Source organism: Cyprinus carpio, chromosome B14 (genome assembly GCF_018340385.1).
Source record: "Cyprinus carpio isolate SPL01 chromosome B14, ASM1834038v1, whole genome shotgun sequence".
NCBI classification, from domain to species: domain Eukaryota; kingdom Metazoa; phylum Chordata; class Actinopteri; order Cypriniformes; family Cyprinidae; genus Cyprinus; species Cyprinus carpio.
Genome location: NC_056610.1, coordinates 13,390,960 through 13,418,016, shown reverse-complemented (window position 1 = coordinate 13,418,016; position 27,057 = coordinate 13,390,960). Strand labels below are relative to the sequence as shown.

The window sequence follows — 27,057 nt, the reverse complement described above, 5'->3', positions numbered from 1 at the left end:
AGTGAAGCCCTCCCTCCCTTTCCAGTTGTGATTGTCTTGGTGTGGAAGTGAGTGGTGATAAACAAAACATTAAGCTACCTGTGCCTCGAATTTACAGCTAAATGTTCAGAAGACAATTATTTTTAATTTGTCCTGCTGCTAACATCCATGACTCATGAAAGCTACCACATAAGTTAGCTAAAGTTTAAGCATTTGCATCTCTGAGCAACATAACGGTATTTCGTTGCTGAATGAATCAACCATTTAAATGATTTGGTTCAGTTGCAATGACTCACTTATTAACAGTGACTTGCTGCTGGATTTAATTTTACATTTAAAGTAATGTAAATGTTTTTTTATAATTTCAAATATCAGTATTCAACGTTTTATGTTTAACATCAAAACAGTATTAATGCATTTGTAACTGCAGGTTAAATACATTCATGTCCTGCTTTAAACAGTGTGTAAATGCATCTAAATGTCCCTTCTAATGCAGCTTCTGTGTTTTCTCTGCATTGCAAAGATTAATTTTGTCAATACTGATTTAATTTGCTTGGTAACAGCCCAAATGACTTATTATTCTAATTGACTGTTTTAATTTAAGAATTTGACTGAAAAGATGATGCAAACTTTACCTATCTATTTCACAAGAAAAATCAAATGCATAATTTGGATCAACGGATTTTTAAAATGGAATTAAAGGAATTAAGAAAGAAAGAAACACTAAAATATAAAGAGGTATCTTTATACCTCCACCCATAAAACTAGTAGTTCAAATTGACCTTGTTATTAGGGATTGCACCCCTAGGTGTCACTTTTTCCACATACAATCCTTCCCTAGTCAGAAAGCTCCAGATCATTCCTATATATGACCAAAGAGTCACCATTGAATTAAATTTTACGGGTGAAGAACAGCTCCGAGAAACTGATAAACCAGGCTTAAACCAAACCAATGTCTGACTGTGACCAGTATATAGTTCCATGATTATACTATAAAATAAGACTGAATTAGAAGGTTCTCTTAATCTCTTGTCTTATTACTTGAAAAAATATAATGTTTTAGTAATTTAAAATGTCCATGTGTTTTTTTTTAGGTAGGCCTAGATTGTAATAGCGCTCAACATTAATTTACAGTTCACGGGGAAGTTTTAAACTACTTTAGCCTACACTGAAGCAAATAATATACACATAATATCGTCATATTAAAATCTGAGACAAAGGCTAAATGGGGGGAGGGGATAATCTGATAGACTTTTAAACGGAATGTGTGAAAATGAGTACTACACTAATGTCAGCCGTCATCATGAATATGCATCGACTGGATGAATATTCATGAGCAGGACAGGTGGAGGATGGAACTGCTATGGTTTGGAGGTGTGAGCGGATTACAGCGAAGTTCTTCGTGTGGCATTAAGGCATCAGCTGACAACACGATTCGTGACAATTCGTGTAGCTGGCCTGATCTCAGAAAGTAGGATGCATTTCAAAAGGATTTTCGTCAAATTGTGACATTTTTTCAGTTCATCCAGACATCGCGGGGAAGCAGCAGCAACTAACCTTTGTTACTTATTATATCTTGAGGATTTTGCCTCGTTCTCAATAGTAGCCTAGGATTCTGGTATATCTGTGGACTGAGATGAGATGAGGTCTTGGCATGGCAAACTGTTCTTCTTCACGGGTTTTGTATGTGTGTTGATGTTAACCTCCTGGCACACATCAAAGGCAGGTGAGCATGATCAGCCTGTGAGGATGGCCTATATTAAGTAATCTGATTGGTTATTCGGAATTTCCAACTTCTGATCTGTGATATGCAAAGAACTGGATCAGTAAAAGTGGATTCAAACTCGAGTGGATCCACTATCCTTACTTTCCACACCACTATTCCTGTTGCCAGATGGGTTTTTTTTTGGTATATTGTCTGGTGGGCAGAGCTAGACTAAATAGCCTTTGACAGCAAGATGGGCTATTTGCACTTAACTTTAAAAAAAAGAAAAAAGTACCTTATATTTTCACTTAAAAAATTTTTTTACACCCTTGCTTTTTTATGTGCAAGTTTTCATCAGTTACATCTAAGACTTGACACCATTCTACTAAACATACATGTGCAGGTTCCCAGGTTTGGCTGTTTAAGGATCTGTCACTCCAAAAGGGTTTCCCTCAGCCTCTGTCTACTCTGGCTGTTGAGGACTCAGAAGGAAGGTGGCAAGGATTGCACTGGGACCCGCAGCAGAGTGTGGTGTGGGGCTCTGTGAGAGAAAATGGAAAGAAAGAAGAGGAAAGGAAAGTCTAGATAGAGCCCATTGATGGAGTGAATGAAATGATTATGGAGAGTGACAGCGAGAGAGAAAGGACTGCAGACTTTAAGATTAGATTAGATTAGATTTAACTTTTTTGTCATTGCACATATAAGGTACAAGGCAACGAAATGCAGTTAGCATCTAACCAAAAGTGCAAGAAGCAGTAAGTACAGCATTTACAGTGTCTACAATATGTAACAAATGTACAATAAATATACATATAAGGCAGTACTATGGACAATTTACAGATTTTTAAATACTATCAGCATGATATACAGATAGGTGTACTATGCACATACTATACAGATGGATTATGTAATAAGTGTATGTACACTATGTATAAGCAGAAACTATGAACATATGAACATCATTTACACTAGTGCAATGGACACTAAAAAAGTGCATAGACAAATATTCCAGTGTGCAAATGGATCATTCAGTATTCTGGATGAGCAGACAGTGAAAGTAATAACAAGTGAACTGTTTTTTGTTTGTTTGTAAACCAGATGTAGTGATGAGGAGGTGTGAGTCTGTGTGTTTGGTGTGTGGGGGGTGGGGGGGGGTCGGATGTCAGAGGGCAGAATTCAGTAAGGAGACAGCTGTAGGGAAAATGCTGTTCCTGAGTCTGCTGGTCCTTGTCCGGAGGCTATGTCCTCAATAGCAGGAAGTGGTCTCCCTGTGATGCGTTGGGTGGTTTTCACCACCCTCTGGAGTGCCTTGCGGTCAGCAACTGAGCAGTTCCCATACCAGACTGTGATACAACTGGTCAGGATGCTCTCAAAGTGACGTGACATACAGCCAAGTATGGTGACCCATACTCAGAATTCGTGCTCTGCATTAAACCCATCCAAAGTGCACACACACAGCAGTGATCCCACACACACCCGGAGCAGTGGGCAGCCATTTATGCTGCGGTGCCCGGGGAGCAGTTGGGGGTTCGGTGCCTTGCTTAAGGGCACCTCAGTCGTGGTATTGCCGGCCCGAGACTTGAACCCACAACCTTAGGGTTAGGAGTCAAACTCTCTAACCACTAAGCCATGACTTCCCTGTGTCAATCGCACACTGGTAAAAGTTCACCAGGATGGCTGAAGACAGCTGGTTCTTCTTCAGTGTTTTGAGGAAGAAGAGGCGCTGGTGAGCCTTCTTGACCATGCTGGAGGTGTTTATGGTCCAGGACAGGTCCTCCGAGATGGTTCCCAGGAACTTGAAGCTGGAGACACGTTCAACAACCATCCCATTAATGTGGATGGGGTCATGTGTGCTTCCTTTTTTTCTTCCTGAAGTCCACTATGAGCTCCTTTGTCTTGCTGGTATTAAGGAGCAGGTTGTTGTCAGAGCACCATGTGGCCAGGTGCTGTACCTCCTCCCTGTAGGCAGTCTCATCGTTGTCTCTGATGAGGCCAATCACCGTGGTGTCATCTGCAATCTTAATGATGGAGTTGGATCCATTCACAGGCTTGCAGTCGTGGGTGTAGAGCGAGTAGAGGAATGGGCTCAGCACACAGTCCTGTGGTACACCGGTGTTGAGTGTGATGGTGGTGGAGCAGGTGTGGCCTGACCTAACATGCTGAGGTCTGTTGGTCAGAATGTCCATAATCAGAGAGAGGTGTTAATGTTCAGGTCTCCAAGTTTTGTGGTCAGCTTGGAGGGAATGACAGTGTTAGCTGAGCTGAAGTCAACAAACAACATCTGTACATGTGTTGTTATTGTCCGAGTGTGTGAGTACAGAGAGCAGCACTGTGCATACTGCATCCTCTGTGCTCCTATTGCTTTGGTATGCAAACTGGTGTGAGTCCACTGTGGGTGGGAGGCAGTTCTTGAGGTGTGATAGGACCAGTCGCTCGAAGCACTTCATAACAATAGGTGTGAGTGCTACGGGGCGGTATTCATTCAGGCCCCTTGGGGAGGAGTGTTTCAGCACTGGCACAATGAATGTGGACTTAAAGGTGCCATGTGTAAAAATTGAGTTAAAAATATCCAAAATGTGAAATTTGAGTTTAAAATATCCAAAAAATGACCTACACGCATCAAAAGAATGAGAAGAAATAAGGGCTATTGTTTCATTGATATCAACCTTAATTAGCATTAGCATTACTAGCCACGGCCCGACAGGTGTCGTAATACCAGTTTCGGCCATGGGAGGCGATATGCGTGCAACATAACCACCAGCCAACCTGCAATACACGAATAACTCGCACGGGTTGTGGGCGTACTTGAAGCTGATGTCAAGCAACCGTGCTCGGAATCACAAATCAAATCCGATAAGAAAAGGAGCCGAAACAGAGTAAACATCGGCACTGCTTTCCATCGCTGGAGACAACTGATGGACTTGAAAGAAATGAGCTTCGACTCCGAACTTGCAACATTTCTTTTGGATTGGTAAGTAAGATGCTGTTAGTATTTCGCTAGAAGTTTGTTTTATATGTTTGCGTATTTTTTTTCGGGAAGTTATAACATAGAAATGTATCGAAGGCTGTTCGATAAACGTGCTAATGTTAGCGATGGCTAACCGTAGCTGCGTTTGATAGTAAGCTAGCTATAACTTACCCACAGATCCGATCCGGTTTTCACCTGTTATCTACCAAAGCCCGTCTCTAAAAGTGTTAATGTTAGAGTTTGATATTAGTTGAGAAGCTTGAAATGTCTTCGATGATAATGAACCCAAGAGAGAGAGAGAGAGAGAGAGAGAGAGAGAGAGAGAGAGAGAGAGAGAGAGAGAGAGAGAGAGAGAGAGAGAGAGAGAGAGAGAGAGAGAGAGAGCGCCCCGGCCGCGCGCGCACTCACTCACTATATTCAGAGCGGTCAAGTTTTTGAATGCGTGTGAAAAGTGTCAATTGCGTGTGTCTCACGGTGAATGCTTGAGAGTTGGCAGCTCTGGTTACGTTTGTTGGCGCTAGCTTGGTCAACATCAGCTGTCTGATGTTGACCAATGATGTTGACAGAATGCTGTCTGTCAAATTAATTTAATTCAAATAATGTGTATATACAATTCAAAATGTAATATGAACAAAACGAATATGAACATATTCACTGGTAAAGGTGAAGGGGAGTAGCTTGAAGATGTCATGTTTCAAAATCACTTGATATCACCCAACGTTCCTCTGGAGGCAAAACGTCCTTTAGGCTTCGGCTATGGCTCTAGGGTTGTTGTGAAGGTAGGGGCGGAGCATAGAGACTATGCCGTTTCTCGTTTGTTACTCTAGAGTAGACCAATTCACTTTATTGAGGCATACTGCCCCCATCTGGTATGGAATGTGGAGTATGACTTGATTTTTTTGCCAGACATTACACATGGCTCCTTTAAAGCATGTTGGTACAGTTGCTTGGGTGATGGACAGGTTGATAATGTCTGTGAAGACCCCTGCAAGCTGCTCTGCACATGTCCTAAGCACATGTCCAGGAATGCCGTCAGGGCCAGCAGCCTTGCGTGCGTTAATCCGGCTCAATGCAGTGTAGACATCTGTGGAGGTGAGTTTGAGGGGTTGGTGGTCTGCTGAGAGTGTGATCTTGGTGGCCGTCTCTTTGCTGTCGCTATTGAAGTGAACATAAAAGTCATTAAGCTCGTTAAGGAAGGAGACGTCTGTGATCGTTAGAGTGGAGTTGCATGGTTTGTAGTTGCTGATGACCTGGATGCCCTGCCACATGCGTTGGGGGTCAGAGTTTGAAAAGTGTTCCTCTACCTTTAGCTTGTAGCAGTACTTGGTCTTTTTGATGCCCCTCCTCAGGTTAACTCTGGATTTGCTGTAGGCCTGAGCGTCATCTGATCTGAAGGCAGTGTTGCAGGCTTTCACCAGGAGTCGCACCTCCTTGTTCATCCATGGCTTATGATTAGGGTACATTGTGATCTGTTTTTCTGTTGTAACACTGTCAATGGTGGTGTTGATGTAATCCAGTACAGAGGAGTTATAGATATCAATGTCCGTGTGAGAGCCACAGGCAGCCTGAGAAGCAAACATACTCCAGTCCGTGTATTGTAATCTATCCTGAAGTAAAGAGTCTGCTCCAGTTCGCCACACTTTGATGGTCCTCACTGATGGCTTCACACGGTTGATGAGGGGTGAATAATTAGAGATGAGAAACAAAGAAAGGTGATCAGACTGTCCGAGGTGGGGGAGGGGGGGTTGCGATGTTTGAGGGGGCAGTGTTTGTGTAAACATGATCCAAAGTTTTGTCTCCTCTAGAGGGGCAGGAAACATGTTGATGGAATTTGGGGAGCACTGTCTTTATTTTGGAGTGATTAAAATCACCCGTGACAATAAAAGCAGCCTCCAGGTGAGCAGTCTGTTGTTTACTAATGGCCACATGAAGTTCATTCATAGCAAGCTTGGCATTAGCATCCGGTGGAATGTAGACTGCAGTTATAGTAGTGGAAATGAACTCCCACGGCAGATAAAAAGGTCTACACTTAACCATGAGAAACTCTTTAAGGGTGTGTTCCTTCAAGACCTATAGTTAAAATATATATAGTGCTGCATTGTGAATATATGTGTGTGACAGGTATTTAGAGCACTACTGATAATTCGCTATATAAATCAGGTTCAACCTACCTTTTCAAAGGCAATTCCTACTGGAAATTTACTCACCCAGGCTCCGCCCCTGAAGAAGGATACCCTCAGCTTCTGGCCACTGATTAATTGGACTGCCCTCAGTCGTCCTCTGACAGCCCTGGCGACATCTCTTTGATCTCTCACTATGGTCAACAGGAGCATACTATGGTCAGTTTGCGTATTGTGTAACCTCAGGAATGACCTGATCCCTAAAGTCCACAGTTTTACAAACTATTGCATCACTTTAGAACATCCAGGAGATAATATATGATAAGCTGTTCTATATAAAGTACTCGTTCTCCAGGTAATGTAGCATAATAATCTGAAATCCTCTTCTGGAGTTCTACAATGTCTACTTCGGTGGTCTTGACTGCTCTTTTGGGCCTGTTTAGTTTGAGTCAGGCGTCTCTGCCAGACTGTAAGGACCTCATAACAACACTAACCCTGGAGGATGACTATAAAAGTGTAAGTGCTTTATATTAATATATTTTAGTGCAAGTATTCTTTTATAGTAAATTACTGGAGATTATATAAGGGGCTTAAATTTCACATCTTTTATTCTTTTCCCAAATAGATTATGGGTAAATGGATCTTCCTTGAAGGCATAGCTGATCACCACTTATTTACACATATCTTGAAGACTGTGAACAGCTCATGGGTAGAATTTGGCCCGAGCACTCTTGCAAACACTTTAACCATCAGTCAAGGGAACATGCTGTAAGACGGTCCTGTTTAAACCATGTTTTGCTAATCTGAATGATTTTCATCATTATGATGGCCAGCATTCTGAATCTGGTATCTCTCTCCCTCTCAGAAAAGGAAAGTGTGAATTTAGCAACATCAACGGAACTGTTAAAGATAATACTTTTTATGCCAATCGTAAGTTAACAAAAGCTTATTTCAGCTAAAACTCATGGGTTCTGAGCACTAATGAATGTTATGCTGGTATTTGATCCACAGATAATGGCACAATATCAGAGGGCAAGTTCTTACCATCCTGTCCTGACTGTACCACCATAAGCATCATCACCCAATTCCAAAATGAGACCATAAAGTCTCTGTACTTTTTCAGTAAGTCACAAAATCCATGGATCACATCATGTTAAAATTATGTATTCCCTGACATACTTTTTACTACTACTGCTTCTTCGCTCCCGCAGAGAGAGAGAGTAACCCAACCCAGTCTGACATGGACACCTACTGGAAGCAAGCTGAGTGTCTTGGATTCGAAAAAGAACCCCAGTACTCCTATGATGGAGTGACAGGTCAGTTTGGGTTTCAAGTATGTTTTCACTGAAAGCAACAGCTATTATTAGTGATTGTGAGGAAACAGCTCCTGGTCACATGAGATTCAATATCACATATGTATAAAACATGATTTCAGATACAGAAGTTACAGGTAAATCTGTCAAGAACATGTCCATGTCATAATTTAAACCCCAAATCAAAAAATAAATCAGAATTGACACTAAATTAATTGCAAAAACAGTGCACATTAAGAAAACTGAGTTGTTGTTTTTTCTTCTTCTCCTTCTATTGCAGAACTCTGTGTACGCTCATCTGACCAGAAGCCAAGTTTGGACAAATCAGATCAATAATGCATGCATACATGAAACATTTTTAAGCACACAAAATTCGTAAGAATTCGTGACAAGAAAAACAACATGTGAAAGTGAAATTGAATAAAGAATATTTGTTATTCATTATTGTATATGTGTGTGTGTGTGTGTGTGTGTGTTCAATAATAACAAAAATTCACATTCACACCTGTTACATGCTTTAAATCAGAAAACTAATTATTATAAATATGACTGTGTGGTTATGTTCAGTATTTTGTGGGATTGTCCTCATTTCTAAAAGCTCCTGGTCATTCTGACAGGGTTTTTTCCAAGTTGCCTGAAGTCCAGAGTTTTTCCCATTCAAATTCATTCCAGTTAAACAGAATTCAAAGAACCCGTTGCATCACTTCAGGGGATAAACAGTACTACATACCTGGATATTTAATTGATCCGCACAGCATAATTATCTGAAATCCTGGTTATATAGCACATCGGCATGATCAGCACATGCACATCACTGACAGCCAAAGAGCCGCAGAAGTGAAGCCCTCCCTCCCTTTCCAGTTGTGATTGTCTTGGTGTGGAAGTGAGTGGTGATAAACAAAACACTAAGCTACCTGTGCCTCGAATTTACAGCTAATTATCCAAAAGACATGAGGCAATTATAGTTAATTTGTCTTGCTGCTAACATCCATGACTCATCAGAGCTACCACATAAGTTAGCTAAAGTTTAAGCATTTGCATCTCTGAGCAACATAACAGTGTTTCGTTCCTGAATGAATCAACCATTTACATGATTCGGTTCAGTCGCAATGACTCACTTATTAACAGTGACTTGCTGCCACCTACTGGTGGATTTAATTTCACATTTAAAGTATCTTTTCTTTTTTTTCTTTTTTTTTATAATTTTAAATATCGGTATTCAACGTTTTATGTTTAACATCAAAACAGTATTAATGCATTTGTAACTGCAGGTTAAATACATTCATGTCCTGCTTTAAACAGTGTGTAAATGCATCTAAATGTCCCTTCTAATGCAGCTTCTGTGTTTTCTCTCCATTGCAAAGATTAATTTTGTCAATACTGATTTAATTTGCTTGGTAACAGCCCAAATGACTTATTCTAATTGTTTTAATTTAAGAATTTGACTAAAAAGATGATGCAAACTTTAGAAATGGCTTTATAAAGGTAAAAATGCCAATTAAAGGTAAAAATCTATTTAAACTTATTGGAAATATTAATTTCTAGTGGAGAAGGCACGCTCAACTCCAAAGTCGTTTAATGGGTGCGAGTAATAAAGAAGTATCAAAAGGTAAAAGAGGAAAAACCACACTCTCAAGATATCCTTTCATAAATTTATTCGTACCATGTCTTACACAGACACGTTTCAGCCTAAGCCATCATCAGTGTGTACCGTGAAACACAACAAAGGATATTTAAAAAAAAGACATCACAGGTGAACCCCATTCCTCAAATCATCAGCACCATCAGGTGCATCAAGTTACGAACATTATGGAAGCACACAAGAAATAACACAAGAAGACCATAGACAATGCTCACATGTGACCCTTATGAACAATTATCAAAAAAGGATTGATTGCAACCAAAATGGTTATACTATTCTACTATAAATATACTATTCTGACCTGGTTTTCAAATTCCAAATGACCGTTTCCTTTCTAAAGGACTCGAGTTTGGATAGGGTACGTGGCATTGAACAAGAATTACTTTTTAAGAAAAAAAGAGCCACTACAAGAAAATTGAGTTATCTTATCTCTCTCCCCTGACATTCTCTCCCCTTTTGGGTAAGATTAAATCAATAGTGAATAAACATTGGCATGTTTTATCTAGTGATACACTGATTGGCCAGTCATTTCAAAACCCTCCGCTTTTTGCTTATAAGAGGTCGCATAATTTGAGGGATGTATTGGTTAGAGCTGATTCTTACATTCCGCCTACCAATTGGCTCACAGCTCTTGATCCGGGCAATTTCCCTTGTAGGAGTTGTGTGAATTGTAATGTGATGATTGTGGGTAATTAGTTTTCACATCCACGGACTGGCAAGATATTCTCTGTGAGAGGGAGAATTACTTGCCGTTAGTCTTTTGTTGTCTACTTACTCAAATGCCCATGTGGGCTTCATGTTGGTAAAACTAAAAGAGAATTAAGAATAAGACTACAAAAACATAAAAGTAACAAACGCAATCACAATATTAAGTCACCCGTGGCCAGATATTTTAATGAATTTGGGCATGATATTTGTACTTTGAAATTTCTAGGTATTGAGTTAGTCAAACCTCTTCAACGGGGAGGTGATAGGGAGCGCTATTTTCTTCAACAAGAGGCTTTTTGTATTTACACTCTAAAAAAAAAAACAGTATACCCCAATGGTTTAAATGAAGAATTACCTTTAAGTTGTTTTTTGTGAAACCATTTGGGTTGCAATCAATCCTTTTTTGATAATTGTTGATAAGGGCACATGTGAGCATTGTCTATGGTCTTCTTGTGTTATTTCTTGTGTGCTTCCATAATGTTCGTAACTTGATGCACCTGATGATGGTGCTGATGATTTGAGGAATGGGGTTCACCTGTGATGACTTTTTTTAAAATATCCTTTGTTGTGTTTCACCGTACACACTGATGATGGCTTAGGCCGAAACGCGTCTGTGTAAGACATGGTAAGAATAAATATTAATTTATATCACTGCTGTGAACTGACCACCACACAGAATATAAAGAATATCAAAAACTTTAGGAGTCAGCTTTCCATGGTATCCTTAAGATATCAGCACAATAACACACTCAGCAAAATATCGTCTAATTATCTTAATCGATAAAATCCCAGAAAATATCAAGATTTTTTTCATCAGTATCGCACAACCCTAATATATTTAACATTTTGTTTAAAAAAAAAATTTAATTAAATAAATATGAGAAGTGCCCTTTTTCCACTTGAGCCCCTGCCCCTCAAAGTGTGCAAGTCACTGTTGCTGGAGAGAAGGTGCTCACAGTTTTTTGACCGCTGCTATAGGCCAAAGAACATACTCTTTGGCTAGGCTGTTTGTACCATGCTATGCAAGTAGTTATTAAGGTGAATGACTGGTGGATTTATTGACTGTTTGTTTGGATTCTTACATGGAAATGAAGACCAGTAACAGTTAAATAAATCTACAACAATGAGCATTTTAACATCTTGTTTGGACATTCCAGTTAATTCAAGCGTGCACGTCCAGCATCCCTCAGCTGCTTAAAGTATTAAAAATAATAGCACTATATTATTATTATAAAATAATAATAATAATAGCACATTTTTTCTCATTTGAACCTGCAGAAAGTGATATCAACCCAACAGAGTCTGACATGGACACGTACTGGGAGCAAGCTGAGTGTCTTGGAATCAAAAGAGAAACACAGTACTCCTATGATGGAGTACCAGGTCAGAGAACCCAGTCTAAGAAAAAAAAAGAACCTAAATATATGGATTAAATCCTTTAAGTCTGATGGACTTTAATTATAACATCATGTGATCAATATTCTACAGAATCTCTTTAAATATTATGTGAGCATCAATATAATTTAATTGTAGCTGCAAAAAATCAGGAAATATACACACCTCCAAAATACCTATATACATGAAGGTATTTTTAATTTCTAATTTAATTTTTTCCGTCTTATTCTCACTGCAGAACCATGCCTTGTGGCTAAGGACAGCTCATCGGAGCAGAAGTCAAATTGGAACAATAAATAATGAACATGCACTATGATCAAAAAGAGAGACAAATATTGTGACGATAAAAATTATACTCATGAAAGCCTAAAAACCTATGTTGCAATTATTATTTCACCCACACCTGAGATAAATAATCATAACAAAAAACAGCTTCTTATAATTTATATAGTCTCTTTTGAATAGGCTTACCTATCTATTTCACAAGACTAATCAAATGCATAATTTGGATCAACGGATGTTTAAAATGGAATTAAAGGAATTAAGAAAGAAAGAAAGCTGTTGTGCTTTTATCAACACTAAAATATAAAGAGGTATCTTTATACTTCCACCCATAATGCATGACTAATGCAAATTTAGTAAGAAAACGACCAAAACTACTAATGCAAAACTAGTAAGAGGTTCAAGTTTACCTTGTTATTAGGGATTGCACCCCTAGGTGTCACTTTTTCCACATACAATCCTTCCCGAGTCAGAAAGCTCCAGATCATTCCTATATATGACCAAAGAGTCACCATTAGGTTAAATTTTTCAGATGAAAAACTGATAAACCAGGCTTAAACCAAACCAATGTCTGACTGTGACCAGTATATAGTTCCATGATTATACTATAAAATAAGACTGAATTAGAAGGTTCTCTTGATCTCTTGTCTTGTTATTACTTGAAAAATATAACGTTTTATCGTGATGTAAAATGTCCATGTGTTTTTGTTTAGGTAGGCCTAGATTGTAATAGCGCTCGACATTAATTTACAGTTCACGGGGAAGTTTTAAACTACTTTAGCCTACACTGAAGCAGATAGTATACACATAATATCGTCATATCAAAATCTGAGACAAAGGCTAGATAGAGAGGGGGAAAATAATCTGACAGACTTTTAAAGGCAATGTGTGAAAATGAGTAGGCTACTACACTAATGTCAGCCGTCATCATGAATATGCATCGACTGGATGAATATTCATGAGCAGGACAGGTGGAGGATGGAACTGCTGCGGTTTGGAGGTGTGAGCGGATTACAGCGAAGTTCTTCGTGTGGCATCAAGGCATCAGCTGACAACACGATTCATGACAATTCGTGTAGCTGGCCTGATCTCAGAAAGTAGGATGCATTTCAAAAGGATTTTCGTCAAATTGTGACATTTTTTCAGTTCATCCAGACGTCGCGGGGAAGAAGCAGCAACTAACCTTTGTTACTTATTATATCTTGAGGATTTTGCCTTGTTCTCAATAGTAGCCTAGGATTCTGGTATATCTGTGGACTGAGATGAGATGAGGTCCTGGCATGGCAAACTGTTCTTCTTTGCGGGTTTTGTATGTGTGTTGATGTTAACCTCCTGGCACACATCAAAGTCAGGTGAGCATGATCAGCCTGTGAGGATGGCCTGTATTAAGTAATCTGATTGGTTATTCGGAATTTGCATTTATGAACAGGTTTCTCTTTTTTATTATTATTATTGTTTGACAATTTATGTACTGACATTTTGGACTTGAAGGATTTGTTGAGAGATTAATTTTTTAGAGATTCTATGACATGACATGTTAGTTCTAGTCCTCAATCAGTTGTCAACCTGTCAGACGTGTAATGTCAGCTTCCTGTACGTCAAACAAACTGGTATTGCAGGAATTCTTTCCATATGTGACCACAAAACCAGTCTTAAGTAGCACAGGTATATTTGTAGTAATAGCCAAAAATACATTGAATGGAACAAAATTATTTATTTTTCTTTTATGCAAAATATCATTAGTATATTAAGTAGAGATCATGTTCAGTGAAGATATTTTGTACATTTCTTACGGTAAATATATCAAAACTTAATTTTTGATAAGTAATATGCATTGCTAAGGACTTTTCTTAATATTTAGATTTTTCTGCACCCGCAGGTAACAGATTTTCAAATAGTTGTATCTCAGCCCTATTGTCCTAACAGACCATACATCAATGAAAAGCTTATTTATTCAGCTTTCAGAATTATATAAAGCTCAATTTAAAATAAAATTGAACCCTTCTTACTGTTTTTTTTTTTTTTTTTGGTCCAGGGTCACATATTTGTTTGTTGAGTCAGTTGATGACATAAAATGGATGTAAATACTACAAAAGGACGAACATTTTAAAAGGATGATTTCTGATTTTTAAATATTATCAACAATCTGTTAGAGCAATAATGTTTTAATAAAACAATAAAATGTTGATAAATTGCAATGTGACATCTCAAGTGAAATTTTATGTGACCCTGTGACAAAACCAGTCATAAGGGCCAGCTTTTTGAAATTGAGATTTATACATCATCTGAAAGCTGAATAAATAAGCTTTCCATTGATGTATGTTTTTTTTTAAGGATAGGACAATATTTGGCCGAGATACAACTATTTGAAAATCTGAAATCTGATGGTGCAAAAAAAAAAAAAATCTAAATATTGAGAAAATCACATTTAAATATTTCCAAATGAAGTTCTTAGCAATGCATATTACTAATCAGAAATTAGGTTTTGATATATTTTCCGTAAAAATATATATTGATATATTGACTCCTAACCCTAAGGTTGTGGGTTCGAGTCTTGGGCCGGCAATACCACGACTGAGGTACCCTTGAGCAAGGCACCGAACCCCCAACTGTTCCCCGGGCACTGTAGCATAAATGGCTGCCCACTGCTCCAGGTGTGTGTTCACGGTGTGTGTGTGCACTTTGGATGGGTTAAATGCAGAGCACGAATTCTGAGTATGATTTTTACTTAATGATTTTTGGCATAAAAGACAAATCGATAATTTTGACCCATACAGTGTATTGTTGGCTATTGCTACAAATATACTTATGCTACTTATGACTGGTTTTGTGGACCAGGGTCACATATTAGCTTATTTTATATTGTATTATAAAGGTAACATAATTGAAAAACCCTGTGTAGTAATTAGATGAAATCATATGCCCAACAACAATGAAATGCATCACGGAGAAGCAGCTTTGAGTTTCTGTAGGCAGCAATGAAACATGATAATTGATATAAATTGCACCATATTTCCACTGTAAGTTCCTGTAGGAACCATGATTTTCCCTTTTTTCAAACAAATTATGTTATAGAAGTAATTCATTTCTGTGGTGATAAACATTATGTCACAAATGCAAGGCTTAACTTAACTTGTTTTTGGCCCTGAAACATCCCCTTAATTCACATCAAGTGATGACTGGCACTCTGTGTATCAGATAACTTGCCATCACAGCTGCATTTGGTCTATGAGAGGTTACTGCGGGCAGAACAACGAGGAGAAGTCTTATCACACGAGCTGCTTAAAGTGCTTGGTCAACTTCAAAACCGCAGCATTTCTCCATCGAATCTCACAATCAGTAACTCCTCAGGTGAGTCCAAGAACATTTCTTGCTGTAATATTCGTGTCTGTACAGTTATTCAGTATTTTATCTGCAATTTTAGCTTTATTAGAAGAGAGGGTCCTTCGACGCTTGTTGCCTTCGCAGCCTAATGCCCACATCTACTTGCCTCACCTGAAGGAGCATGAGGACAGTCTGAAACCCATCGTTCATCTGGGGAAGAGACGCACTGGAGGTCTGTCTCCCATTATCATTTTTTGTGATTGTATTGTTACAGTGCTTGCAGTGTCGCAATTTAATTTGATTTAATTGTCTTAAGTAATATTGATGTCTTACTGTGTTAAACTTCTGTTAAGGCAAAAAAAAAAATTTGCATAAGAAGATTTTGTATAAGTATCTTATTCACAAAATGTAACCACAAGCAAAGATATCATTGTAATATTTGCATACTGAATTCTGATTGACAAAATGTAACCACAAGCAAATGCATACTATTTTTGCTCGTTTCTTTCGTGTGTCTCTTAAATCAGCTATAGCTGCTGCTACACTGCAAATATTGTTTATGCATGCTGAGTGTCATGAAAGCAGCAAAGCATCACAGCTGTAGCATTTTATTTGAAAGCCTAATTAACCCTTAAAAAACCCTTCTCTGAAACAACAACACTTTTCTTTTTCCAGCAAATCTGACATGATATATTGTATTATGATGTTTTATGTAATTACTGAACGTATGCTATCACAATGTTTCTTTTACTTTGTCAGTTTTATAGTTTCTAATAATTGTACACATTTTACACACAACCACAGTAATGCAGTCACCATAGGAAGACGAGCTGACACACAGTTTTAACTGTTTACACAGTGTCTCTGGTGTTAGGAGTACCAACCGTGCACAGGCAGAAACAGAGTTATCTAGTGAACACACTCCAGTCTCTCCTATATGACCTTTCAACTGCCGAGAGGAAAGATATTGTCATTGTAGTCTTTGTTGCCGAGGTAACCATTTACTTGTGCTCTTTGTTCTTATATATCTCTCCTGGCTTTATCTGTTTTATTGCTTTTGTAAGGTTGCATCAAACTTTATGGCTCATTATCAGTTCATTCCTTAATTCTTTCCTGTCAAGCCATTTTATATTATGAGTTGTTAAGTCAGTCTGGTTTTGTACCAGCGATTTTGATGGTGTTGTATACACAAAAAAAAGTTCCTACTTCCTCATTTTTGCTTACATGTTTTCATGTAAGCATCTTTTCTCTGGACTAATGCAAATCTGTGGGCTCAGTTAATACAATTAGTTGTAGCAATAATGTGTCGCAACATGCATAAATGTTTTACTGATCTTGAACTTTTGGCCTGAAGGTGTGCTGATTCATCTTTATTCCTGATTTTAACTTTATTTCAATCAGTGTACCCAAAAATTATTTACAATATACTGTACACTACCGATGAAAAGTTTGGAATCAGTACGATTTGTTAATATGTAATGTATTTCTGTGATGGCAAAGCTGAATTTTCAGCAGCCATTACTCCAGTCTTCATTGTCACATGATCCATCAGATATCACTCAAAGATTTTCTGATGAATAGAAAGTTCATCAGTTGTTCGAAATATAAATCTTTTGTAACTTTTAAATGTATTTACTGTCACTTGTAATCAATTTAATGCATCCGTGCTTAAAAATATTAATTTCTTTAAAAAAAATAGGTTACACTTTATTTTAAGGTGTCCTTGTTATAGTGTAATTATACATTTAAGTACTGAATAATATTAATTAACTACACGTATTTACTATATGGTTAAGGTTTGGCTTAGGGATACTTCCATGTAATTATGCATAATTTATAGTAATTATAATAGTAAGTACATGTAACGTATAACAAAGACATCTTAAAATAAAGTGTTACCAAAAAATCTTAATGATCCCACATTTTTGAACGATAGTGTTCTTTGTTATTTTCATTCTTCTCTTAGACAAATGCAACATTTGTGAAGGCTGTTGTGCAGAGTGTACAGACCAAGTGAGTGTTTCTTTATTTACTCGTCTGCTTCATGAGAGATGTTTCCGTGTTTCTCGCTGTGCAAGTAATTGTGTATTTGACTCTGTGTAGTCTCCCAGATGCTGTCAGTTCCGGGGTGGTAGAGGTGATCTCTCCATCTCCTCACTATTACCCAGACTTAAGTAACCTGAAGGAAACGTTTGGAGACCCCAAGGAGCGAGTCAGGTTAGAGATTCACCTCTTGTGCAAATGGAACTTGAAATAGATGGTGTATTAATTGTGAAGCATGTTTTACTGATCATAGATGGAGGACCAAGCAGAACCTTGACTACAGTTTCCTCATGCTGTATGCTCAGTCTAAGGGCACATACTACGTCCAGGTAATGCCAAAGACACTGTCATACAACTCATTGTTAGCTCTATGTTTCATTGCCTTTATCAGTCTAAGTCTGTGTATATGTGTTTCAGCTTGAGGATGATATTGTAGCAAAGCAAGGATTCTTTGAGTCTATGAAAACATATATAGAGCAGGTGCTTTCAGAGGAGTGGCTTTTCCTGGAGTTTTCCCAGCTGGGATTCATTGGTCAGTGTCTTGTCCTCTCCGTTCATTGATGTCCTGTCTTTTTCTAACCTCTCTCATTCTCTTCTAACCCATTGTTTCTGTCTGGTCAGTTGTTTCATATGTCTGCTGTTTCGTTATTTGTACACCTGGACCAGTTGTTCATTGTTAGTTGTACAGTCTCAGTTGTGGATGCTAATTTGTGGTCTTTATTTTTACAGTAACGATGAGATATCTTTTATTAGTCAGTGTCAAGAGGGTCAGAAATAAAAAGGAAGCAAATATGAGCCCTCTTTGTTAAAAAAAAAACAAGCACAGCTTCTGCTAGCATTTGCTTATTTACATATTTGCCTTTAAAATAATTCAGTTCAGCACCTCTCAATTATTCAAATAATCAACCAGGATTTCTCAGCGTAGCATCAGATTTCAAGAAACACTGTCAGTGTCTCACAGCTCCCTTAGATACTGTTTACTATGACCAAATCCATTTTTGTTCTAGCATGAGTATATAGCTAATTTTTCATATTCTAGGCAAGCTTTTCCGCACATCAGATCTGCCAATGATTGTGGAGTTCTTCCTGATGTTTCACAAAGACAAGCCAATCGATTGGCTGCTCGATCACATCCTGTGGGTTAAAGTGTGTAACCCAGAAAAAGATTTAGTAAGTTTGAATATAATATTTACTTATTTTTGTTTGCTTGTTGGTTGTGAGATTGGTGTAAGACATTTCATTGTTTATTGTTGTATTTCATTGCACTTAGAAACACTGCAATAATGAGAAGGCCCAACTGAAGAGAACTTACAAACCCTCACTGTTTCAGCATGTCGGTTTGCATTCCTCACTGACCGGTAAAATTCAAAACCTAAAGGTAATTCAAACTTCCTCTTCCTTGTATGATGGTGTTTTAATATGTATATGTGCTAAGGTTTCATTTTAGATAACTAGAAACTAAAACTGAAACCATAAAAACAATGTTACTTGAAATAAAAAAATTAAAATACATAAATAAATAAAACACTTATTTCGGCTAGTTGCCAAGGCGAAATTTCTCATTTTCATTTAGTTTAACTCAATGAATTAAAAAAAAACTAAAATAAAAAAAAACGTTTATAAAAACTAAATATAAAAAAACTAGTAAAAATAAAAACTTAAAAACTAAATTTAAAATGGGGAATAAAAAAATGAAAACCTATTCAAAATATCAATAAACCTATAATAGTATAATGCAAGATGAATTTCTAGTAGAATAGTGGCCACCTAAACTCTCCAACAGTACTATGGGTCTGTAGGGGTAGACAAGCGCTTATCTATATTGCAAACAGGACATTTACATTATTTATATTAGCACATTCTATTTCCATAATGAATTACAAATTCATAATAACACAACTCATGTAATTCATCTTAAAGGTGAAGTGCCTCATTTTTGGCGTACTAATGGCACCAATTTTTTTTTTTTTGTTTTTTTTTATGTACATCTGTTATCTATTTTGGGAAGTCATCCAACCAGTGGGTTACATGTAGTTCCCTCTGAAAAATAAACAGGGCAATGAGGAAGGATTTTAATGTCCAAGATAATTACACACTTCACCTTTAAAGAAACAGTTCCATTAAAAGTGCTACAAAACAAAGTTCCCAATGTGTCCAGAAAAAAAGAAAAAAACAATTAAAAGCTAGCTAGTTTTTGTCAGGAACCAAAATGCAGAACATATAAACTGTACTCAAAAGGTCCTTATTAACAAAAAAAAAAAAAAACATAAAAACCACCAAACACAATCTCAAGACAGAAGAGCACACAGCAAATGAATATAAACATAAGCATGTGCTCTACAGAAAACAAGACACAAGACAGACCAAAGTGCCCAGAGCCTGAATGTCAGGATCCCAGGACTGAAACCAAAGTAGACAGGATTGTCAGGATCCAGACACCAAGCCCCAAACACAATACATATACAAAAGAATGCAGTGCCCAGAGAACAATCCCTGAACTCTTACACTAACACAAGGACAAGAAAGGACAATACAACACAGGATCCTGTCACTAAATCAACAGCCAGACCAACCGAAGTGACAGGACTCTCAAATTTATTATTATTATTATTTTTTATTTTTTTGCTTACTTCACATGATACCTATGTAGAGAGTTCACTTATCGCTCACTTATTAGGTTCTATTTAAGTTAGAAATCTGTGTAGACAATATACAGCATGTCAGCTCACTAGGTTTTGAAACTTATGTGTATATCTGTGTCTTTATGTGATTACAGGATAAAGACTTTGGAAATCAAGTGCTGTTCAAAGGCCACTATAACCCGCCAGCAGAACTCAGCAGCAGTCTGGAGAAATATCAGTCTCACACTCTGGAGAGAGCTTACAACGGAGAAGACTTCTTCTGGGGCCTCACACCTAAAAGAGGAGATTACATCCTCATTACTTTTACCACACCTCAAGCTGTCAAAGGGTGAGACACCAGTACAGGACATTCATTTGATGAGTAAGCAAAGTGTAACAGGCAATCTTGTTAAAGTTCCAGCATGTATATCCAGTTTGTGTATCAACAGACAATGAAAATTCGGTCACCATTTACCCTCATGTCGTTACAAAACTGTGTGACTTTATTTCTTTTGCAGAACTCAAAAATAGGATATTTTGAAAAGTGTTACCATTTTTATTCAGTGAAGCCCAGTGTTGTTTAAAATCTTCTTTTGTGTTCTGCTGAAAGTCACACAGGCTTGTTTTTGGGTTACCTATCCCTTTATCTGTGAAAGTAAACTCGATGTGGGTTGATATGTTTAGGGGAGTTTACTTGTAGTATGCATTGTAAATATCTCTTTACATGGATATATAAACAGAAGTAAAAACCCAAAGGCCGTGTAAATGTACCCAGCTGTCTGCTTGTGTGCTCTTATATTAAAGTGAGTTAAAAGAATATGAACCAATGGCTTCTGTTTCAGTTCCTCTGAGCAGGATATTTTATACTGGCCATGTTTGTTTAGGAGCTGAATACATGGTGACAGCTATCTTTCTAAATTCCCTTTAAGCACACACATAGAAGTTGTTTAACTACATACAACATAACTTACAAAAGCACCTATTTATTTAGTAGTTTGTAACTATCAGCTGCATCTGTGGCATTAGAAACATTTAATCTCAGATAGCAAAAGCAATGTGTTGACACAAATGGACATACCTGTACAGTGAAACTTCCATTGACTGATTTAATGTTTTTATATTTTTGTTCCACTCACTTCTAGGTACTTTTTTCGATCTGGCAATATTGAGACAAATGGTGACAGGTTTTACAACACAACAGTGGAGGTGCTCCCTAATAATGTAAGTGATCAAAAAAATCATAGCGCTCAAAAGTGACAAATCTGCTAGCTGTACTGAAACCAAGATACTATATTTTTTTAATTTCTTTGATAAAAAAAGACAGCTCAAAACAACATTTATTTGACATAGAAATCTTTTGTAACTTTGAAAATGTCTATCACTTTTGATCAATTTATTGGATCCTTGTTGAACAAGTATGTTGACTCTTGAGGTTTGAATGTTTGAATGGTAGTGTAAACCTTTGAAGAAAGACCATGAGGTTCTGTAAAAAAATCTGTAAAAAAAAAATTATAAATATTAACAGCCAAATTCCAGGTGAAGGACTACACTAAAAAGAAATTAAAAAAAACGTGACGTGACAGCCAAGTATGGTGACCCATACTCAGAATTCGTGCTCTGCATTTAATCCATCCAAAGTGCACACACACAGCAGTGAACACCCGGAGCAGTGGGTGAAACCCATGAAACCTGAAGAGAACGATCCACCAATCAAAGAATAACAACAAATCAGTTAGCTCAGCGTGACCTTGCTCTCCTATGAAACATTGTAAATTATGTAATTAAAGGGTTAGTTCACCCAAATATTAAAATTATGTCATTAATGACTCACCCTCATGTCGTTCCAAACCCGTGAGACCTCCGTTCATCTTCGGAACACAGTTTAAGATATTTTAGATTTATTTCGAGAGCTTTCTGTTCCTCCATTGAAAATGTATGTACGGTATACTGTCCATGTCCAGAAAGGTAATAAAAACATCATCAAAGTAGTCCATGTGACATCAGAGGGTCCGTTAGAATTTGTTGAAGCATCGAAAATTATTTTTGGTCCAAAAATAACAACAAATTACGACTTTATTCAGCATTTTCTTCTCTTCCGGGTCTGTTGTGAGAGCGTTCACAACACTGCAGTGACGCCGCTGACGTACAATGCTGCTGACGTGTTTTCTTTGTTATTGGGCGCACCAGAAAACACGTCAGCAGCGTCGTACGTCAACAGTCACAGCAGTCGCGTTCACAACAGACCCGAAAGAGAAGAAAATGCTGAATAAAGTCATAATTTTTGGACCAAAATGTATTTTCGATGCTTCAACAAATTCTAACGGACCCTCTGATGTCACATGAACTACTTTGATGATGTTTTTATTACCTTTCTGGACACGGACAGTATACCGTACATACATTTTCAATGGAGGGACAGAAAGCTCTCGAACTAAATCTAAAATATCTTAAACTGTGTTCCAAAGATGAACGGAGGTCTTACAGGTTTGGGACGGCATGAGGGTGAGTCATTAATGACATAATTTTAATATTTGGGTGAACTAACCCTTTAAGTCTCCCTGCTTAGTACACCCCCTAATAGTCTTATATTGTGTTGATATCTTTTATTTGATTACGGCATTTGTTATGATTTATGGGACTGTAATTCATTTCTTCATAAATGATGATAAGCACACAATCTTTAAGCTCACTTTTTTATTGTTGTTCATCCCAGAACTGATTGGTTTGCTTCATGACTCTTTGTTTAATAGTTTTTTTTAAACCATTTATGCAATTCCAAAGTCTTAAATACTTAAAATCCCTTAAATACTCCCAGAACCAAAGCTGCACAAAGAAATGGGCGGATTCAGTTTGTGTCAATATGTTGGAATTGTCAAAGCTTTAGACAATGCATTGTCTCTAAGAATGTATATGACTACACCCTTTTTCTAAGTGTATATTTGTATTCATTTGCTTGTTGTGATGGAGCCTTGCTCCTGTGCATGCTAGCCATGTAAACACTTCTAAGACAACAGAAAACTGACACCCAAAACCACATTTGTGTTCTCTGCAGCCTTTGAGATCGCGTGTTTAAGTTCAACAACTTTATCTCATCAAACCTGTTAGACAAGGATTTTTGTACATACTTCCTGATATGTCTATCTTTTTTTTTTTCCGTTTGCATTGAAGTATAAAGTGCTGAAAAGTGCATTGTCTCTGTTTTACAGAACTCGGTGAAAGAGAAAGTCACTAGAGGAGAATTAGCCTGCTGTAAACCCTCATCCGATGGGTTTGTTCAGATAGGTACTCAACCATCATTGATTTCCTGTTTCTTGTCTTTCCTTTTCTGTCACTCATTTGTAAGATTTTGCATAAATACATGTAGATGAAGTGCAATCACTTGTTTGTCAGTGAACTATGAATTTCAAGTACTGTATGTGATACTTTGATGCATCATAAAAAACTATGTGATGAAAGTTAGATGATAATCATGATAATTACAGGAAATTTCATGTTGATGAAGTGTTGGCCAGCGAGGCTTGTGAACACGTCTGTTTTGGGTATCAAAAACTGGTTCAGAACTGGTTCGTTTTTTTCCATTAAAGAGCTGAATAATTTTCATGACGTCAGTTAACAGTTCTTGAATGGCTGCATTTTTTGATAGTGTAGTGAAACTATGACGGTGTGCATCTTGAACTAGTACTGAATCTATAGCACCTGGAAAAAGAAAGTATTGTTTGTTTGTTTTTCTCATTGTGACGTGCTTTCATTTAAACTGGTCACTAAGATTTGTGTCTCAGTTGAAACTGTTCTAACGTTTCTCTGATTTGCTTAATTAGTGTGGTTCTCACTACCTGAAACTCAAGTCATTGCTTTTGTCATGTTTACATGAACAAAAAACTTTTACATTTGTACACTACCATTCAAAAGTTTTTTGAAATAAATTTTATTCTTTTATTCAGCAGGGATGCCTTAAATTATTCAAAAGTGACAGTTACAAAAGGAATACAAATTTATTCCAAATAAACGTCCATTCATCATCAAAAGAAAAAAAAAATCAAATCACAGTTTCCACAAAAATATGGCACTGAAGACTGAGAAATGAGAGTAATGAGATGGTCCTCACTGCAGAACACAAGATCCAGAAGGCGAGGTTGGATCCAGATCCCACCTCCCAGAACTCCTCCCACCTTACATATCCCTAAAGCTTCCCGTCTCCACCCCGATCCCTAAAGGTTCCCTTCCATCCCTATTCCCTAAAGCTACCCGTCTCCACCCCCTGAATCACTAAGCTTCCGTCTCATCCACTAACCCATCCCCCCTATAAACCTAACCTGTCTCCATCCCCTGATCCACTGTCTCCCCCTGATCACTAAAGTCTTCCCGTGATCCACTAAACCTACCCCCGTGCTCCACCCCTGATCACTAAAGCTTCCCGTCTCCACCCCCCCTGATCCCTAAACCTACCTGTCTCCATCCCCTGATCACTAAACCTACCCGTCTCCACCCCCTGGATGGATCTTGTGTACTGCAGTGAGGGGCTACTGGGAGTGATGGCTACAGAAAATTCATCTTTTCCATCACAGAAATAAATTGTTTTAAAATATATGAAAATATAGTATTTGTAATAACATTTCATAATATTACTGTTTCTGTTGTGATTTAAATCAAATAAGTGCCATTTGGTGAGTATAAGAGGCGGTTTTATTCTCTAAAAAACTGTATAGGAAGAAATGGAAATCTAAACTTTAATACATTGATTTAGAATCGGGAAATCTAGCTGGTTTTAGAATCAACCACTGAAATTTCATGACAACTTATAAACAATCATTACAGATTTGTGGATCTAACTGAATGGCGCAACAGCCATGACATTGTATTTTATGGATGTTAATGATCAAACAAGGCCTGACTCTGAACAAGTATGCATGTGCGTGTCTGTAATACACACACTCACTTTGTTTTCCCCCCTTTGGACAAACCACAGTAAGAAACGAAAGCTCAAAAGTGGTTATGTAAAAACATGAGTGTGCTTGGCCATTGTCTGAGACCAGGATGTATGTGTGTGTGTGTGTGTGTGTGTGTGTGTGAAAACCAGCATCAAAACATGGTTTAAAGCACCTGTCATGCAATCTGATGAATGAAAGCGGTCAGGTGGTTTCTGTTTAATTTGTGATGTCACAAATGTCTGTTTTCTTAGGTTCTTTCAAGAATGGAGTGGCTGAGGGGGAAGTGGATGGAGCATTAGGAGAAATAGCGGCCATGCGACTCCTGGTTCACTCTGATGTCTCTGTGATGTGGTGGGTCCTTCTCAGTGAGGTGACATGAACACTTCATATCATCTATAAATAAAGCCTTAGAAACAGGCCTCACCTAATTGGGAAGGGCTTGAGCTAACAGTCACTTAATTCAGAGAAAGCTATTCTGTCATGAGTAAGCTGGTTACTCACAGAAATGCAAATGAAGATATAAAAAAAAAAAAAAACCACACCCAATTTTGTGGAAATTTTCCAGGGAATACAGACAGGAAAAAGTGGTTTATTATTTGTTTTCACTCTTACAGTTAAACAAAATGAAAGTAAGGAAAAGGTCAAGAGGCCTCTGTATGATAAACAAAACCAGTGAAGCACTAGTGAGCTTGTTAGGGTGGTTTATTTAAAACAATGCTAAGCTAGTTTAGCATTCGCCAGCTAATCATTTAACATCTTTTCCTTCATGTAAAACATTGTCTTACATTTTCATATTGTTCTTAATCAAGGATTTTATAGCAGTATAGCGGTAGATTTTCATTATCAGCAACACTTTGGCAGAAATGGCCTCTAAACATTTTTTTGTAGCCCACAATTGTTATTTTTTCTTATTGATTTTTTATTATTATTATTATTATTCAGTTATTTTTAATCTTTTATTTTTCTGTTTTTTTGGTGATTGATTTTTTTATTTTGATTTTTAGTTTTTAAGTTTGGAAAGTTAGGTATTTTTTTTTTTTTATTTGCATTTTTATTTCTTAAATCTGTTAATTTAATGGTTTGTATTATTAAATTCATAAATAATAACAGTGCAGGTAAATTGACAAAAGTCAATAGTTCATTTTAACATCTATTTACTTAAAAATTGTAAATGTGTAATTTACAGTGCAAAAAAAAAAAAGTATTTTAGAGTATTTCCCTATACAGAAAATTGAAGTTGTCCACTTTTTTTATTTAGGAGATCAACCCAGCAGTGCTTAAAAATAAAAGGGCCAAGTGTATCTGTCATCAGAGATATCTAATTTGAATACGTTTAGCAAAATTCTTGGAAATTCATTCACAGTATTTCAGTAGATGTTTTCCATTGTAGTCACTATCAGTCACCATTTTATTGATGTTTCCGTGTAACTATAAAAAATATTTTAATCTTGTTTGTCTAAAATTAAATGGCCTTTTTGAGAAACAGCCTTTTTGTGAATGGTGTAACCCACTCCCAATGATAGTTTTCAATAGCCTTGTTTGCAAGCTGTGACACAGTATCTTAAGGTTTGCTTAAAAGTCACGTCTCTTTCTCTGACAGATCTTTATTAAAGTTTGATGAGCTGAGGAGAGGAGAAATTTGATCCACACAGTAACATGTAATACCTCCTGCTGTGGACAACAGCGCATGCTGCTGGTGTGAAAAGGAGCTTCCTTACGCTTGAAGGAGTGCCATTGCTGTGTGCCATCTTGAGGTGCAACTTAATACTGAATTACAGGATGTTTCCTCATCATTGTAAGAGCGAAAAAGTGTTTACACTGTTGTTTATTGTGGCCCATGAATGTTTTGATTTATTTGTTTTTTTCTAAATTATTAATTTAAATTATTGCTTTATGTTGCAAAAAAGGACCACACATATGGGATTTGACAATGTTTCATATTATACTGAATTATTGAAAATATTTGACTTTGTCAGTAAATCAATAAATGGCAGTAATACTAACATACAACTTGTCATGGCATCATTAT

The 27,057-nt window shown here is 37.3% G+C and overlaps 2 protein-coding genes and 1 long non-coding RNA gene across 4 annotated transcripts; 2 read left to right on the top strand and 1 right to left on the bottom strand.

The window, feature by feature from the left end:
• Window positions 1-756: 756 nt before the first annotated feature.
• Window positions 757-13,432, bottom strand: LOC122139623. The gene is made up of 5 exons (XR_006156432.1): window positions 13,296-13,432; window positions 12,523-12,602; window positions 6,860-6,966; window positions 1,537-2,225; window positions 757-841 (listed from the first exon to the last, which is right to left on the bottom strand). It is a non-coding gene; the product is annotated as an uncharacterized LOC122139623 (long non-coding RNA).
• Window positions 1,621-27,038, top strand: LOC109102391 (alpha-1,3-mannosyl-glycoprotein 4-beta-N-acetylglucosaminyltransferase B-like). Of its 2 annotated transcripts, none has more exons than XM_042738150.1 (15): window positions 1,621-1,705; window positions 15,311-15,463; window positions 15,537-15,668; window positions 16,296-16,429; window positions 17,403-17,449; window positions 17,540-17,653; window positions 17,733-17,808; window positions 17,897-18,011; window positions 18,519-18,649; window positions 18,750-18,857; window positions 20,256-20,449; window positions 21,243-21,321; window positions 23,307-23,382; window positions 25,280-25,398; window positions 26,629-27,038. In XM_042738150.1, the coding sequence occupies exons 1-15, from the start codon at window positions 1,621-1,623 to the stop codon at window positions 26,644-26,646; spliced, it is 1,581 nt and encodes a 526-aa protein (XP_042594084.1). In that variant the 3' UTR covers window positions 26,647-27,038. The 2 variants fall into 2 exon arrangements, with proteins under 2 accessions (XP_042594084.1, XP_042594083.1); XM_042738149.1 differs by lacking the exon at window positions 1,621-1,705 and adding an exon at window positions 13,326-13,464.
• Window positions 7,117-8,534, top strand: LOC109055886 (saxitoxin and tetrodotoxin-binding protein 2-like). Its single transcript, XM_042738151.1, has 6 exons — window positions 7,117-7,288; window positions 7,398-7,540; window positions 7,638-7,702; window positions 7,784-7,894; window positions 7,984-8,088; window positions 8,366-8,534. The coding sequence occupies exons 1-6, from the start codon at window positions 7,172-7,174 to the stop codon at window positions 8,419-8,421; spliced, it is 597 nt and encodes a 198-aa protein (XP_042594085.1). The 5' UTR covers window positions 7,117-7,171; the 3' UTR covers window positions 8,422-8,534.
• Window positions 27,039-27,057: the final 19 nt, after the last annotated feature.